Source organism: Ischnura elegans, chromosome 5, assembly GCF_921293095.1.
Source record: "Ischnura elegans chromosome 5, ioIscEleg1.1, whole genome shotgun sequence".
Classification (NCBI taxonomy): Eukaryota; Metazoa; Arthropoda; class Insecta; order Odonata; family Coenagrionidae; genus Ischnura; species Ischnura elegans.
The window spans coordinates 17628435-17644940 of NC_060250.1; the positions used below are offsets into that span (position 1 = coordinate 17628435).

The window sequence follows — 16506 nt, forward strand, 5'->3', positions numbered from 1 at the left end:
AGAAACCTTAATTTGATGGTGCTTAACTAAGAATGACGCCATTTGAATCAATTATTGAGAATTGATACCATCTTCCGGCTTTGAGAACAATAAATACGCAAAATATGGGGAGAATATCTTAATAAATATCCTTAAATGCTCCTTCGCGAGACTAACGTGGCAGGAGATAATGACCGATAGTGAACTTACTGACCCAGGTTCTACTAAGGATTTCCTCAATATTGTACATTGACGCCCATCATGGTAGATACCATCTTAGTTGAGACAAAGGTATGAAATAGAGGAACAATGAATGTGCAGCGATAAAAGTTAAAGTAAGAAGAGTCTAATCAACCACGACTTCGACAAGAACTCAACTTTCAATTTAACCGCTTTAAAATGACTATCGATAACCGCGATAGAAGCGCTCTCTGCATTACTAGTAGCGAACTTGTTTTCCTTTCTTAACAATTGACTTCACCGAAAATGGCAAGCAGAAGCGAGGACGAATTAGGAAAAAAGTGGGATAGGTGCATAACCGATGCCCTCATAAAATTTGGTTCGTATTAATCGTAATAAAATTTCCCTATGTTTTGAAGTACTTAACTTTATCGCGATGAAACTTTGATGCCTGCGTCTGTGGCGATTTGTACCACACCGGCTCTTCTTCAGTTCGCAGTGTAAAATTCATGTATTTGTACGTAATTCCGTGTTAGTAAGGATTTTTTCTCTTGCAGCTGGTGGAGTAGTCGTAGGTGCAGCATTTTCTGTTGCTGTATTCAAACGTAAGTGAACATGAACGCTGATAGAATGCTTAAATTCCGAGCTAGAGTTAGCATTGAACCTGTATCTTATTTATTGTAGGGAGAAAATGGCCCGTCATATTTGGTACTGGATTTGGAGTTGGCATGGCGTATGAAAACTGTCAACAGGACATAAATGCAACTTTTAAAAGTTTGGCACCTGCTAAACCAGTAGTAAATACGAAGGTAGGTGTCAGTGGCTAATTTGGCCAGTACGTATAGTGAATGTGTGTGGTTTTCGTTGATTGTAGACCATTGTTTTCACCCCGTGTTTATGTCATTTTAATAGGCGAATCCAAAATCAACTGCCGACTGCGTAGATGGATCAGAAGCTTAGTTATTTTCAGGGATATAAATATATGGACTCTTTTAATGCATCGTCGATCTCGTGTGCATGTGTGAAGTCATGTAAATTAAGATGTAAATATTAGTAGGGCGCTTCAAAATAAAAAAGTGATTAAAGAACGTGAATTTATTCATCTCTGGGAGATTTTTATTTTACATTTTTAGGGTAAGGTTGTATATTTTAACTAGGTTATCATCACCGCAGCTTGCGAACTGAAATTCTCCTTCTGTATGATTTTTGTTTGTTGGACGGAATGCTAATCTTCTCACAGTTTTGTGGTGAGCAGATCTGTGCATTAGTTAAGGAAATAAAACTGAGTAAGAACAGTACACCCTTTTTATACTTGAGCGAACCATGGACCCTCGAGTCATACTCTTTGTTTTTCATCAACGATATCAATCTACATTGCTTGATTTGTCACTTGTCAGGATGCAACCCTAGGCTCTCACAATTTTGGAGATTCACTGAATGACTAAACGAACATTACTTTTTGAACAGCATTTACGATTTTCATCCCAGTGCGGAAGCTATGAATGCATCGTAAGCAAAACTCAACATGTGAATGAATATTCCTTATCAGCGTCCAGTTTTCTTGCCAATCAATAAAATACCACCTTCTAAACCCCAGAAAATGTTATGCTAACCGTGTAGGTCATTTATGCATAAAATTGAGTTACAGGTAGCTGTCGGCTAACCTTTTGACAAAACATGGAACATGTCATCTCATCAGTGATGAAGGAGAAATTCCAGGTAACAAAACAGCTTGAGCAATTATTTAGGCTGTGAAACTTTTACATTTATTCCATTGAGAGATACTTCATTCTCCTAGCAAATAATCGAAATGCCTAATATTTGAACCTGAGGGGAACAATTAACCTCATAAAAACAGTATGTCCTTGATAGCATTTTATTTTGATGCATGCCCTAAGGTGACCTTTTTCTTTATAACTATAAAATCATGCTTAAGGCTTTTTTTACTTAAACTGCGAACTAACACACTTGTGAGAGTGGTTTTATCTACCTCTAATGGATAGTTATTTGTCTTTAAAATGCTTTTAGACCTTAAAGATGGAGAATTTTTTGACTGGGATACATTCTATGCACAGTTACTCAATGGGAGTTAAAGGAAATGCAATCTCAGTCTTGAAGCAAGAACAATGATAACTCAAGCAAATGTGTGCATACCGAGAGCACCCAGACGACCAACCAAAAAACATTCATTGTATAGTCCCATGAGGCCTGCTATTCATGTGGGAAAATAGTGCATATGATCTGGTAGAATAAAGAAGAAAAGGCAAAAACAAGAAAAGTATGTTATTAGCATATTTATGCCAGTGTACTCTACATGCCAGCTTACCAACTGACACAGCTTACGTATGGTCAAATAAGACTGCTTCCTCTTCCATTCCTGTATTATAAATATAAAAAATTGCAACTCTGGAATTTTTAGATTCCACAAGTGGAATTATTTTATCTTTCTAATACAGCTGATTTTAAGACCTGAAGTTCCTGCCAGTGCTGATATATGTAATAAAATACCAAGTAATAATAATGGTAATTTAATATAGTATTTCTGGAGTCCTCCTTTTTGTCCTTATCTTGACGCTCGAGTTTGGTATGTAAATAATCATGAACAAATGAGCCTCAGGGTCCATCATGAGAAAATTACGCTGTACATATTAGTACCAAATATGATCAAACCAACCAAAAACCATTAATTATTTCTGAGGATGAAAATGTAAATGTGTGTAATGCAAGGTTGTAGTGGACAGTTTTTTTTCATTAGCTCAAACCGTTTGGTCATGTGTAATATCAAAAATGGTTTACCATGCTTTGAGGCCTGGTTACACGATACATTAACACGTACGGGTTAATGTCTAAATGTATGAATGCGAGAATGAACACCAAAATACACCGTGTAACCACCCAACTTGTGCGAATGCATGCACAGGAAATAGAACCTGGTCTCATTTGTTGGAGGAAGAGTTCTCGGGTTTCCAGCCGGGTCCTAGGGTTTTTCTGCACCGACGTTTCGAAGGCTAAGTCTGCCATCGTCTTCATATTCACCCTGCAGAAAAATCCTTGGACCCGGCTGGAAACCCGAGAACTCTTCCTCCAGTCTATTCACCAGGAAAACCTTAGATCCATCATTTATTCTCATTTGGTTCATGCATTCGTACATTTTCCGTTCCACCAAAGTCATTCCCACAAACATACATTAACTTGTATGTGTTAATGTACCGTGTAACCAGGCCTTTGTTGACAGAAAATATGAGAATAGGAAAATTATTTAAGAACTGGAACTTGCTAACCTAGTGGACAGTACATGTATGTATACATCACAATAAAGGAGTTATGTACAGTCACTTTCAAAAGTTTTAGGACAAAGTCTGTGGCACCACTTCTGCATCCTGGGAAATTTTAGTTTCCCTTACTCTTTTTGTTTTCCTTGATTACTCACTGAAAGTTTTTAGCTGGCGGGTGAAGATATTTGAGGTAGTTGTTACTTGCACATTGAACATTCTGTTTCGATTTCCGTCGAATTTAAGGTTTATTTCGTGTGCAATTACTCCATACTTGCTCTGGTTTTGACAATAGGTTTTTATAGTATGTATTAAAAGACCTTTCCCAGCAGCAGTTGCTCTGGCCTAGTGGAGTGCAAGTGTGACTGTGAAGGTGATAGTTTCCAGTTTGAGTCACCAATGTGGAAGTTTGGCTCACAATTTTTTTAATCGTTTATTTGCTTTGTATTTCTTTACAGGTATCAAATCATTTTAAATATGCTGCAACAGCATCAAATGCTATTTTATAACTGTAATGAGCCACATGATACTTGAAAATAGGGCAAGTGTGGTTTTATCCTTTATAAGAATGACTACATTTAAAAGACGAGGGATTCGGAAAAGAAGGTCAGCCGGTGGTTAAGGGCGGATAAAACCCTGGTGTTAGTTATTGAACAGTTTAAAGATTGGAGCAAGAGTCACACATTTTGTGTTATTACTAGAAACTTAGGTACTATTCTTTTTCGATTAATATCGACCTTAATTATTTGATAGAATAAATTTATTTTGTACTCTCCTCGGTTTTCTTGGTGCTGTGAGATTTGAAAACTTATTTGCACCTTCATGGAGTGTGCACATTTTGTGATAGTCAATATTCGTCAGTTCACATTTTTGAGCATCATTATATGATGCCTTAATTGATTTATACACAACAGCCTTCATAATGATCATTCAGAATAAGCCATAAATAGCTTTTATAATCATCACGTACTACTTTACAAGGGTTTCGTGTTGAATGTGTTCGTATATCTCCGAATATAGTCCCCCCCCGAATATAGTCCCCCCCCCCCCAATTTTGAGACCTCAGTTTTGGGAAAAATTTTAAAATGTAAAGGAAGGCAATTTTTCTGTGGTTAGCAAGTTAAGATTCTAGATTCGATAAAAACTATTATTTTCTGTGAAGATTAAGAACAAATCTGTTCACATATTTTCCATCACAACAAAATAACTATTCCTAAAACATGTTGTGATCCATTGCATGTATCAGTAATTTATAGTTCCTTAACCAGATGTAATGAAGAAATGAGAAATTTTTTAAGTATCCAAGGCTATTGTATTTTTTAAACCTTCACAAATTATTAATATTTTTGATTTCCAAATGACTACAGACAATGTCAATATATAAGCTTTAACTTAAAGCCCATAAACAGTATTGCATTTGGCCCTGAAACTTCCTTAGATCCAGTGTAACACACCCATCAAGTCATCACAAATCCAAGTGACCTGAAGAATTTAGGAAATCTAAATAAAATTGTGTTAAATAAATTATAAATATTATAAAAATATTGCTATCAAATGCCTGCTAAGCAAAACAATTAAACTACAGGACTTACAAATATCAAAGTAATAAAATTAAGAAATAAACTTTTTCCAACAAACATTAAAACTGAAAAAAAATTATATCAATTTTCAATGCCTCGTCGCGAATCATTGCATAAGTTACACAAAGAGCTTCTGCTCTGCATTTGCACACAAATTCGACGATATTTTCCTCTAATTCTTTGAATTGCCGCATCGAGACCCCCGAAATGACTTCCGCGATGTATTAGCGCTTTGCTAGCGCTGTAAATACTATGATTTACGGCGTATTCTGCAACGGCTATTTTTAAATTGGCATCGAAACTCTGTCTTTGAAGGCCTCTAATCTGCGGCAGGATTGATCCTCATCTTTCTACTTGATCCATCACCTCACTGTTGAACGTAAAATTATTTTTAATAAAGAAAATATCGCGGAAATAATTGCGAAACGTTATGCGACGTAATTTATCGATCCTATTTACCCTGACGAATTGAAGATATTCCTCAATAAATTGATTACACTTTCGATGCTGAGTCGCTGTATTTCGATCAAATGCAGTAATGCCGGCGCTTCTGGTTTAAAGTCGTCGATTATTGCGCCTTTTCAGAAACAAATGCATCACCTATTGCGCATTCTTGTTCTGTGAAGGCGGTAAAGGCAGTGGTTGTAAACACGAACCGCACGGACGTATAGTAGCTACGGACGCAATGAAATGCTAAATCGTCACGAAAGGTTCACTTTATCTGTTTATTTTTCGCAATTATTTAAATCGTGTAGTTATTAAATGAGCGACGGGTACATATACTATTGATTCAATTCTATTGTTCGATTAATGTAATGATAGTGTGTGTTTAGTTTTCATTTTAATTATTTACTGTTTTGCGTCATTAAGTGATCAGTGTCGATTGAATTATTCTAACAATTCTTTTCCAAGAAAAATTAGCGGCTACCCGATGGATTCCGTGAAAACGCATATTCGATATGCTATTTGAATCGGAATAATCGTATCTGTACAACATTTGTGGTAAAAATTGTCTTAATTTCCGGTAAAACGTGGCAGTATTTACTAATATCTCCGATTATAATCCTCATAAATATACTCAAATAGAAAGACTACGAGAACATTAGCCATTATGCCGTTATTTATTACTTTATGGTCACCTTTAGTATGCTAAATTGGATTACACTCGATTATAGTCCCCCCCCCCTTACTTTTCCGCGGCCATTTTTGGAAAAAAAGGGGGGACTATATTCGGAGATATACGGTATAAATTAATGCAACAATCCAACTTATCTCTCACAATGGATTTGTCCTATTAATCGGTCTGCTGAAAAAAAAACTTGTTGATTTTATACCCTAGTGTGAATGCAAAACCTAGAAGTCTTAAGATATCACCACTAATTATAGTGGCACACCTTTATATTGTCATTGAGTTAGGTCGAATGCATTTTCGAGTATTTCAAGCATCATTGTCAATATGATCATTAACGAATAATTAACTTTTTTATATTTTAGAATATGTTTCTGGAATTATTTTAAAATCAATAAAGTTTGCTTTCTCATTCTTGGTCTATTGGAAGATTTTTCAAGATCCTATTCATAAATTTTGTAAAAAAATTAATCTTTCTTTTAAATATGCAAATTAATAAGCACAATTCCATTTTTCTCTTTAATAATTTAAAATTTTCTTCGATTGAGAACATGTTTCTTGAACAAATTTGTGCACCCTGGTATTAGAACTTTGAATCCAGGTAATAAATCAATATGCATACCATGTCACCATGTTAATTCATCGAATGTTAATGCATGATTAGACAGTAATTTTCTAATCATAACAGTGAAATCTTGAATCGTGGAACTGCAAACAATGGCGAAGCGAGCAAAATAAAAGCGTATGAAAAGGCACATTCTAATATTCATTTTCACTGTTCTCCCTTTGACGAGTATTTATATATGTATTGGTATGAAAACACATTACAACTCTTTATGAACTATGAGTAAGTACTGTATAATAATTATGACAGTCAATACTTGAAAATCATAGATTCTATATGAATATATGATTTTCATGAGTAAAAAACCTGAGGATAAAAACCTGAGATTTCATCAAAGCAATCTTGCGAGCGTTCTTACTACTTCCCCATGTAATGAATTACGAAGTCTGTGAAAATTAAAGATTGCCATAGTTTTCAAGTGGTAAACATGGGAACAGGACCTGAGCACCATGAATAATGGAACAGCGAACTAAAGAAATGCATGTGGTTCACGAACCTTTCTGAGCTACGGAAGAGCAAAGGAGTCCAACCTGCACGGACAGATAATGGACATGGTGGAGGGTGGCAAAGCAGTTGCCTTAATAGCTGGGATGCCGAATTTGTCCAGGAATACTGTTTATTACTGGGTAAGGCATTTCAAGGAGGGCGACGAGTCGCTGATAGATAGGTGAAGGACCGGCAGACCTCGAGCCACCTACAATTTCGGGGCCATCAGGATTCATCTTTTGATCGAGGATAATCATTAGTGTCAGTAGAGTAGTTGCCTTATCCAGAAAGGCGCAATTTGGATGCAGCTACACAACAATTAGGAGGCGGGTGATGGAGCTTAGTATTCAGCACCACAAACCTGCCCACAAGCCATTCTTAATAAATTGACAAAAACATTCAAAGCTGTTATTCAGCTTCAAATGCTTTAGCCCAAATGAAGCTGTTATTCAGTGGGAACAATATAGTAAGCGAATAGGCTTTTTGATACTTCACCATTTTCGTTAATGAGAAAAGTTTTGCAGCATACTATAAGGAAGAATAGAATTTGTGGAGAACAAGGAACACATGAATCAGTGGTGCAGCGAGGGGGGGTTTTGGGGGATAAAACACCCCCCAGAGCTCAGAGAAATGTTTAAGTTTAATCCATTTTACTTAATTGGATTAAAATTACTAATAGAATAGTGTTAGGATTAATCAAATATCCCTCAGAAAGCCGTAAAACTCGCCATTTTGAACCATTAACCTTAAAAATTTTCTGGAGAAGGGCCCCCGCATATCCCGCTTACCCTGGCGGGTATGCAATACCCCCACACCCATATGTATGTTTGTGCCTAAACCCCCCCCCCCCCCCCCCCGCCTTAATTCTTAGCTGTGCCCCTGCACTGTATGATACAAATTCTTTCCTTTCCTTAACTATTAAGTCCTGAGGCTAATTTGTCCATCGCCTTGTTAATTATGATATAAGGTGATTCATAAGTGTATTAAATCACATGTGGTATATCTGCTAATACAGCCAGTGAACGAATGCTTTGAGAAATGGAATAATATTTTATATTGTTAAATTAGGTTATTATATTTCCTATTAAATTACCTATGACCCATTGAACTTCATTTACAAGGCACAGCTAAATCAAGAAAAATAGTTTAAGCTTTGCATTTATTTCTAAATAACCCAGAACAGAGTGTAGTTAATCATGAAAGGAAAAGGACTCTTTCTTGCTGGTCTTTCACGAGTATGTTAACGCCGAGGCGAGGTTATTATCCAATCTTTACCGAACCCCTTGCTTGAGGTTTGTAGTGCTGAATACTATGAATGACCCTTTGTCACCAGTGTTAAATGATGTGAAATTAAAGAAATACAAAACGAGTGAACGACCAGGAAAAAAGTGAATGTTTGCACGCGAAGGACTAGATCTCACAATCTTCAGCATCACAATAGCATGTTTACTCCACTAGGCCACCGCAAATGCTTTCAAGAGAGGCTTAATATATGTACAATACAAACCAACAGTCAAAACCAGAGCAAGTACGCAGAAAATGCACACGAAATAATCATTAAATCCAACATAAATCGAAATAGAATGTTCAATTTGCAAGTAAAATCTTCCTCCAAGTCAATATATCTTCAGTCGCATACAAAATACGTTCATGAGTAACCAAGGGAAACGAAAAGATTAAGAGAAACTTAAATTTCTCAAAAAGCATAAGTGGCGCAACAAACTTTGTCCTAAAACTTTTGAAAGTGACTGTACATCAAAATTGAATATAGAGGGTGTTAGTGTAATTAAACATACAGGCAATGTCCTCCTAATGGCATATCTGTTAGTGTTTTGGCTTAAAACTGTTTTAAGTCTAGCCGTTCAAGCAACATTTAAAGAGATTTTTTGCATAATTCCTATTTTCTGGCCTTGTTCCTAATTTTTTTTTGTCTTCAGCATAATCATTAATTGTCAACCTTTTTAAAGCACTGATTACTACTAGTTATTAAATCAAGTTCAAAGGATACTCATTATTTAACGTATTAAGGTGTTTCCAGCTCTTCTCAGTCTCATTTCCTGCTGTAGGTTGCCAACTGTAGACATAAATCAACCCTCCTTCTGTTCCAAGAGTAATCAAATACGCCTTGATATCTCCTTCAAACAAAGGCTGACAGGCAAAGGCAGCAGCCGTCACTGACTCAGGCAGTTTTAATGGCCACATTTTTGGATTTTGCCACTCATTGTCACAGCTCATTCCCCAAACAATGGCTTTGCCCTCACGAGAGCAAGTGACAAAATACTTGGAGTCATGAGACCATGAACAAGACCAAATGATTCTGGAGTGAGAACTTTGGACCTTTGGGCTGGTGGCTGCTAGTTGGTAATTTGTACCTGTGAAATAAATGATAGGAGATTTTCAGGTTCAGAATAAAGGCTGTGTTTATGATAAAGAAATCTTTTCAAAAAGGTAAAATTTGGCTACAGTAATTGAAAATTCGCACATTCACAGTCCTCTTATTAGCACCTCAATAATTGCCATAGAAATAAAAAAGGACCTATTTAATTTTAGTATACTTTACTTCGTTAAATTATAGCCATGGATGATAAAGGACACGAGCTTATTAGATAGGAATGACCAGTTTTCATGATTAATTTTAGGGGTATTGGAGATGTTGCTTGTACTATTTTTCTATAAATGGATATTACTTAGAGTAACAGATCAATACATGTCAAAAAGTGAAAGAGACAGCTTTGGTACCTTCGTAGGTGAGCAGAAAAAACAGATGGTACACTTCATAACTTAGTTTCATAGACTGGAGCTGCCTATTGCCAAATATTTGATATGATCCCCTTTAATCTTTAAAATCTATTATTTTCATTACAATTAAGTAAATGTAAACTAGTTCAAGAATAATTTATGCTAAAAAGTCATTCAAATTAAATAACTCTCATTTAAAAATTTGGTATCAACATCCATTTTTTCCTATCGTAATAAAAATTCATGCAGCACTGAACACCCATTCAAATTCAGCAGATGAATAGTATTAAAATAGATTAAGACATTTCTTATATAACTTGAAAGTTCGTCAACTGTGCTATTGAAAATATGCTACTGCTTCCACATTTGGGATTGAAAGGGTCTCCTGGCTGACAGAAGACTGTCGATATTTAAATTTTAAACTAAAATCATACACCTTCGAAAACCTTTCATTTATTGTTGCACGGAGGTTTGTTTGTAGATTGCTGACTCATAATCACAAAATTGAGATAAAAAATGTTAAGAAGACTTAAGTAATGGTCAAAAAACAAGTAAGGGTAAGGGGAGTTTTTCCATCTGTGGCAAAAAAAGTGAAAAGATAAAAAAAAACTATGAATAGGTTTGCTTGTTTTGGAGCATCTATGTTAGAGGATATTCCACTCCCTCATCTCACCCTCGTCCAATACTTCCATGGAAGATGGTCATGGCATTAAGGTAGGCTAGTCATCACTGAGGCTAGATCTTTGAGGCCATGGTTGGCACTTCTCCAGCAGTAATCCTTCACATAAATATTAATTAAATTCATGAAGGACAAAGTCAGGTTTATAGCATAACTTAATCTTTTAAATTAGTTTCCGGATATCTGATGGATACTCGCAAATAAAATTTTGCTTCCATCTAAATCAAGTGTTAAGTTTGAAAGTTCTGGGGAAAAAATAGTATGAAGCGGCCAAGTGTGCGGTGTTACAGAGTGCGGTGTCCAAGAATAGGAATGGGATGTAATGGGATAAATAGAATAGGAACTACAACAGCATAATTTTGCTTGAATTAGCATACTAGTAATAACATAATTTCCACTGATATAGTGCATGATGAAATTAATATGGATTGCACACAATAATTAGAAAAAGTAGGTATGTGCACATTACGTTGTATATCACACCTTAGTACACATGTAATTGTGCATCTAATATTTTCGATTTTCTTCCATATATGACAGTTTAGAAATTGGCAGATGGCGAATTTAAAAAAAGCTCCGACTCAATCTAGTAAAAATAAGACATTTTTCCGATTCAGTGCATAAAAAATAAAAATATATGGCACTCCATCAACAGACCTTGAAAAACAGTAGAACCGTAAAAATGCAGGCGAGTGTATTAGCATTAGACCCAAACAAGATGAAATAGACTGCAAACTCAAACAGCACAAATCACTAAGCTCGCACATTTCTGCTTAGAGAAAAGGCCTTCACAAAAATTCATGATATTGCACACAGGCGGGTTTAGGGGAGGGGCATGGGGGCACATGTCCCACCCCAGATGCTTAAAAACTGGACAAGATTTTTCATACAGTCGTCATTATGTTCGTTTTATTTTGCATATCACGGAGCCTCAATCAATTACCTTAATATTAATAACTTTCACATGAAAATAAAGAGAATATTTTCTAAAGTAATTGTTGTGTTTTGTTTTTTATCACAAATATGGGAAGACCTAGCCCCCCCCCCCCCCCCTCGAGAAATCCTGGATCCACCCCTGACCTTACACGCTCCTCTCTTGCTTCCGTTCGTATTCTCTCCAGTGCCTTGCTGCTAGGAAGGCAGAGTTCCCAAACACCAAGAGAACACTCTCCTTCCCCACCTGAGCTCCTACCCTCCCATGCTTTCTCAGGCCCCCCTTCCTCTCGCTGAGCGGATGAGCCATTCCAGTTCCCCCAACTTGCTGCTGGCGGTGACCTCCGACAGGTCGTGTTTTTGTAATTATTATTATTAAATTTATTACTTTACATCTGCATAATTCTTGGTTTTAAAAGTCGCATTAGAATAGTAACTTGGCTAGAATTCTTTTGCTGTGACTTTTTTTCCCCAAAAAAATACAATCAATCAACTACGACATGTAAAACTTACAATTTCCAATTTATGTCAATTTCGATAAGCTAGATAGAAACAATGTCGTAACTTTTATGTATTAGAAAAGGTTTCACATCGATAGTATCGCACTCATCACTCAAATTAGGAAAATTGTTTGGTGGAGGAATCACCTTTCGTCTTAAAATGAGAGAACTTAACTGAAAATAGGGAACTTGGGCCCTAATGGCTCACAATGACCGCACAATTTTAAGAATTAAGCAGGTTAAATTTCATAATAAAAGGGGACCTTGGAAACAGGCTAACCACCACACATGCAATGACTACATATCAACGCCACACTTCACTACAGTATAAAATGCATTCATAGCTCAGCCTTCAAGAGAAATATATAATTAGGGCCCACAAAGCTATTTGAATGAAGAATGACCAAGGTGTAAATTACATTTAGATGGAAGATTAAACTCTTCATTATTGGAACAATCAAAATGCACAAGAATTCTTGGTGCATAGTCAGGAAACTTTTTTAAATGACAAAAGGATTTTTCCTTCAACTTAAGAATATAGGCAAGCCAATTTACTCACAAGCATCACCAGATCCTTTTTCATTTCTCTCAAAAATACTCCAGCGTCGATCTCGGGAGACAGATAGCAAGAACTGATCATCAGGAGAGAAAGCCATCTGGGTAACTGTCAAAGAGTGAGATTCCAGTTTATGCAGCAGTTTCCAGGTCTTAGCATCCCTGAAATATCCAATACAGAATGGGCTAGTACACTAATTTGGTGTAATTTTTAATTTTTGGTAGTCCACATTAATTACCATGGGGAAAAATTCCCCTCGATCATTCCCCAGGCCTTGAGAATTCCAGGGCCTATGCAGACCACTATGCTAACCAGGCTCCATAATTCCCATGGTAATTTTACCAAAGTTAGTCACACTATGTGTTAGGCCCTTGAGGTTTCTCAGATTGGCGACACAATGAAATGTGGGTTTCCAAGAATCCACTATCAAAGGTAAATAAGCCATTTATTTCTTAATTTTAAACCCTGACTTTAGGCAAGGCCTGTTCTCTCCTACCAACAGATAATGAAATATTGGCATGGAAAAATTGGTATTTCCATTTCCCTCAAATTTTTGGTTGCATCACCCTGACCCTTTCATCAGGATTTTCTTTCCCTCCCATAGTCTAATGTCAATTTCCCTACACATGACCCCTCCAGCTTTCCTCTGTGTCTACTGTCTTATCTTCATTTTTGTGAAATTTTGTCAACAAAGCTATGATTTGGAATTCAAGATCCAAAACCATTAAAAGGGCAACAAATTAGAACTACTCCATTATCTTCAAAGCAAAACTACTTTTTGACTAGTACATACCAATAATCTGCATTAAATTATTGAAATATATGTGGTAGGTGACAGAAATCATATTTATGTACATTCAATATCAGTTTGACTATCTATCACTTTAAAGGTACATTACTGCAATTGATTTCCCTTACTTTTTCTACTATGCCTCAATTCAACAAAAAAACCACCATGGCACATGGCTTGAGAATAACTGGATGAAGAAGGATAAAATTGCATTTTTGAATCCAAAGCTGCAGAGTTGAATCTTGGCGTCAATAAAGATCTTAAATTTAACAGATCTGACTTAAGTTAACTTACATCAATCGTATGATTTTTGGAAACAACAGAACTACTCTTTGAAGTCAGAAGATAGCTGGAAACAACAGAACCCTTTGACTTCCACTGATCACATCCGGAACTTGGAGGGTGACCTTTCACACATAGCATATAGGAAAGACAGGAAAATCTATTTCAGAAAATATAAATGCAAATTTCATGGCCTAAATAGATTAAGGGGAAAGAACTAATGGATGGATTTGTCAACCGACAGGATTCAGCTGGCTGCCCCCCATTGCAGTTGGTCTTGATCAACTTCTTTCAACTTTCTATATCTTCCACCATTTTTTTAGGTCAAACATCATTTTCCCTTCTGTGATTCTAAGGAGGCAATTCCAATGTAATATAAGCCCAAGCCCAGTTTCCTGCCAATTTTTCTTTTCCGTTATCGGTTTTATTTACCCGCCCACTCTAATGACTACTGTCTCACAAGTTACTCAAGTCAGTCCACTTCACCTTTAGTATTTTTCTTCACAACAACATTTCATAACTTTCTAGATACCTTTCATATCTCTTTATTACTGCCCATGTTTTGCAGCCATATAACACCACACTATATACAAAACATTTGGCAAATATTTTCCCGCGCTCTATTGAAATTCTACTTTTGTTAGTCTTCTATCCTTCCAGTCAGAGCCAATATGTTTTAGAAACCTCAGAAGCACATCAATAACACTGTAAAATGTCTTTTCCAAGTCAAAAAACACACATACATAAAATGTTAACAATAATTAAGGCATGCAAATAACATCAGGTCACTGCAATTTTTTGGAGGCGTGAATGAATTCAGTTGTACTTTTTCCATGGGTTAGCAGGAGGAGAGTTTGAAACACATAATCCCACTATCAGTTATACTCCCATGTGAAATGAGAGAAAATTTAGAGCATTATGAATGTTGATGAAAGGGGAATACCACATACTGGGGAAAATATTTAGAGCTTTTACTGCTTACATAATCTTATGCTGATGAGCAATTCATTTCATGACGTTCTCAGCACCATTTCTGTAGCTATGAATGCAGTATTAACAGAGATATTATTTAACACTTTTATTTTCCTTCATGTGCAATGAAGTAGATACTCAAAACTGGGAGCTAAGAAATCCAAATTAAAATGTTTCTGATCAATTAAGGTGATGAATGAAATAGTAATACATTATTATTAAGAGTCAATGAATGATTTATTGATGTAATACTTCTGCTTTGTGTATCTTACCACAGAATTATTGAAGCATGCTGAGGGGATGTTGATTTGCAAGCAGAAGCAAGAATGGAGCCATCATGGGAAGCAGCCATGCAGAATATCTCATAGCCATGCCCATACAGCTTCTGAACCTCTGGCCACAATGTGTTCTGCATCAAATGCTCCTCTGTTGGCGGCTCTGTATCATGATTAGGAACAGAAGTTATTTTTGAAGTACCTTCAGTTACAATGACGTGTAGTGATCTCAAATAAATAAAAACTGACTTGATTATTTTATTAAGTGTTTTAAAGAAGAAAAATATCATTTTCACCATACAACATGACTCCAAGGATACATGAACAATAAGACCAGAGATCAAATGGAGATAAGAAAATTTAGGCCTAAGGTTTCCTGAAATGTGATCATACCTTATTAAATTTCACTTTGACTGGATAAATTAGCACACTAATTAAAAACATGAAATATGAAAAATATCAAGAGAAAGTACCAATTCATGGATACGTCAATGAAATCATTGGCTTTTTCAAAGAAATTGAAGTTAATGGAAATTTGCCAAGTTTCATCAACTTCATCACAGGATGGTTATTTTCCTGGTCGTGAAGAAGCTGCTCAGTAAACTGAAGTGGCAATAAACTACAGGTAACTTTTCAATGACTTATAAATACAAAAATTACAGCTTTTACAAACAGCAAACCAGCCATTAGCTGGGTTCTCCACAAGAACAAATTAAATGCTGTAATGGGTGTATCAGAGGATAAATCATTCATCTTGACCTGAACTTGAACCATGATTTTCAGATTTCAATCAATTACCAAGCAAATTAATATTTGTACCAAGGTGCATCTCTCTTCTCAAAAATGAGGGATTGAGTCTTGGATTCCAGTCAGGGTTAATGATGTCTTTCTTGGTAGAATGTTCACATTAAACTTATAATCACATGCATGGTAATGAGCTTATAAAAATTATAACAACGATAGAGATGGGAAGTATTGAAAATACATATGTACATGTATTTGAAATAAGTATTTTCAATAACATTTAAAATGTATTTCGAATCAAAAATACCACTTTTGAAAGTTTTTTCTAATATGTATGCAAATAAAACACATGTAATAAGTATTTGAAAATTTTAAAAGTTCAAAAAATTCAAAATATGTACATAATTTGTCAACTACTATCCTGTTGCCAACCCTGGGGCTTCTTAAAATTTTGATTATGTATTATTTAAGGTAATCATGGTAGGTTTTAATGGCTCATTACGTGAATCATCCCACCCATCATACTCGCAAAATTTAACTTATCACTTCAATTCTCAGCGAGGCTTTTTCACTCTAAACATTCTATTCCCTTCCTTCCCTTTTCCACACACCCAATATTCTTCCCTTTAACATTGTTTTAACTCTCAGAACACACTCCATCCAAACCCTCTTTATTCAAGCAAGAATTTCCCTCTCCCACCATGTCCAAACCTTCATTGATAATCGACTGTACTCTCTTCTTCTTTCCCCACTTCACCTTCTCCATTCTCTTCCGTACACACATC

The 16506-nt window shown here is 35.9% G+C and overlaps 2 protein-coding genes across 3 annotated transcripts in view; one reads left to right on the forward strand and one right to left on the reverse strand.

Annotated features, from left to right (window-relative positions):
- Nucleotides 1–396: 396 nt before the first annotated feature.
- LOC124158541 (MICOS complex subunit Mic10-like) lies at nucleotides 397–15238 on the forward strand. Of its 2 annotated transcripts, none has more exons than XM_046533681.1 (4): nucleotides 397–538; nucleotides 717–764; nucleotides 844–968; nucleotides 14980–15238. In XM_046533681.1, the coding sequence occupies exons 1-4, from the start codon at nucleotides 466–468 to the stop codon at nucleotides 14986–14988; spliced, it is 255 nt and encodes an 84-aa protein (XP_046389637.1). In that variant the 5' UTR covers nucleotides 397–465; the 3' UTR covers nucleotides 14989–15238. The 2 variants fall into 2 exon arrangements, with proteins under 2 accessions (XP_046389637.1, XP_046389636.1); XM_046533680.1 differs by lacking the exon at nucleotides 14980–15238 and adding an exon at nucleotides 1072–1253.
- Nucleotides 1240–16506, reverse strand: part of LOC124158542 (probable elongator complex protein 2) — a 32306-nt gene continuing 17039 nt past the window's right edge. Inside the window, exons 10-13 of the mRNA XM_046533682.1 lie at nucleotides 14975–15140; nucleotides 12662–12819; nucleotides 9260–9623; nucleotides 1240–1416 (exon numbers count right to left, since the gene is read on the reverse strand). Coding sequence (XP_046389638.1) covers nucleotides 1281–1416; nucleotides 9260–9623; nucleotides 12662–12819; nucleotides 14975–15140 — 824 coding nt within the window. The 3' untranslated portion in view covers nucleotides 1240–1280. The remainder of the gene's footprint in view (nucleotides 1417–9259; nucleotides 9624–12661; nucleotides 12820–14974; nucleotides 15141–16506) is intronic.

What these genes read in the sequence shown, in the direction of transcription:
- LOC124158541 (XM_046533680.1), top strand. Translation starts at nt 466, where the DNA reads ATGGCAAGCAGAAGCGAGGACGAATTAGGAAAAAAGTGGGATAGGTGC. An exon ending in CGATGCCCTCATAAAATTTG is followed by an intron (nt 539 to 716) that starts GTTCGTATTAAT and finishes TTTCTCTTGCAG; the next exon opens with CTGGTGGAGTAGTCGTAGGT. An exon ending in AACCAGTAGTAAATACGAAG is followed by an intron (nt 969 to 1,071) that starts GTAGGTGTCAGT and finishes TCATTTTAATAG; the next exon opens with GCGAATCCAAAATCAACTGC.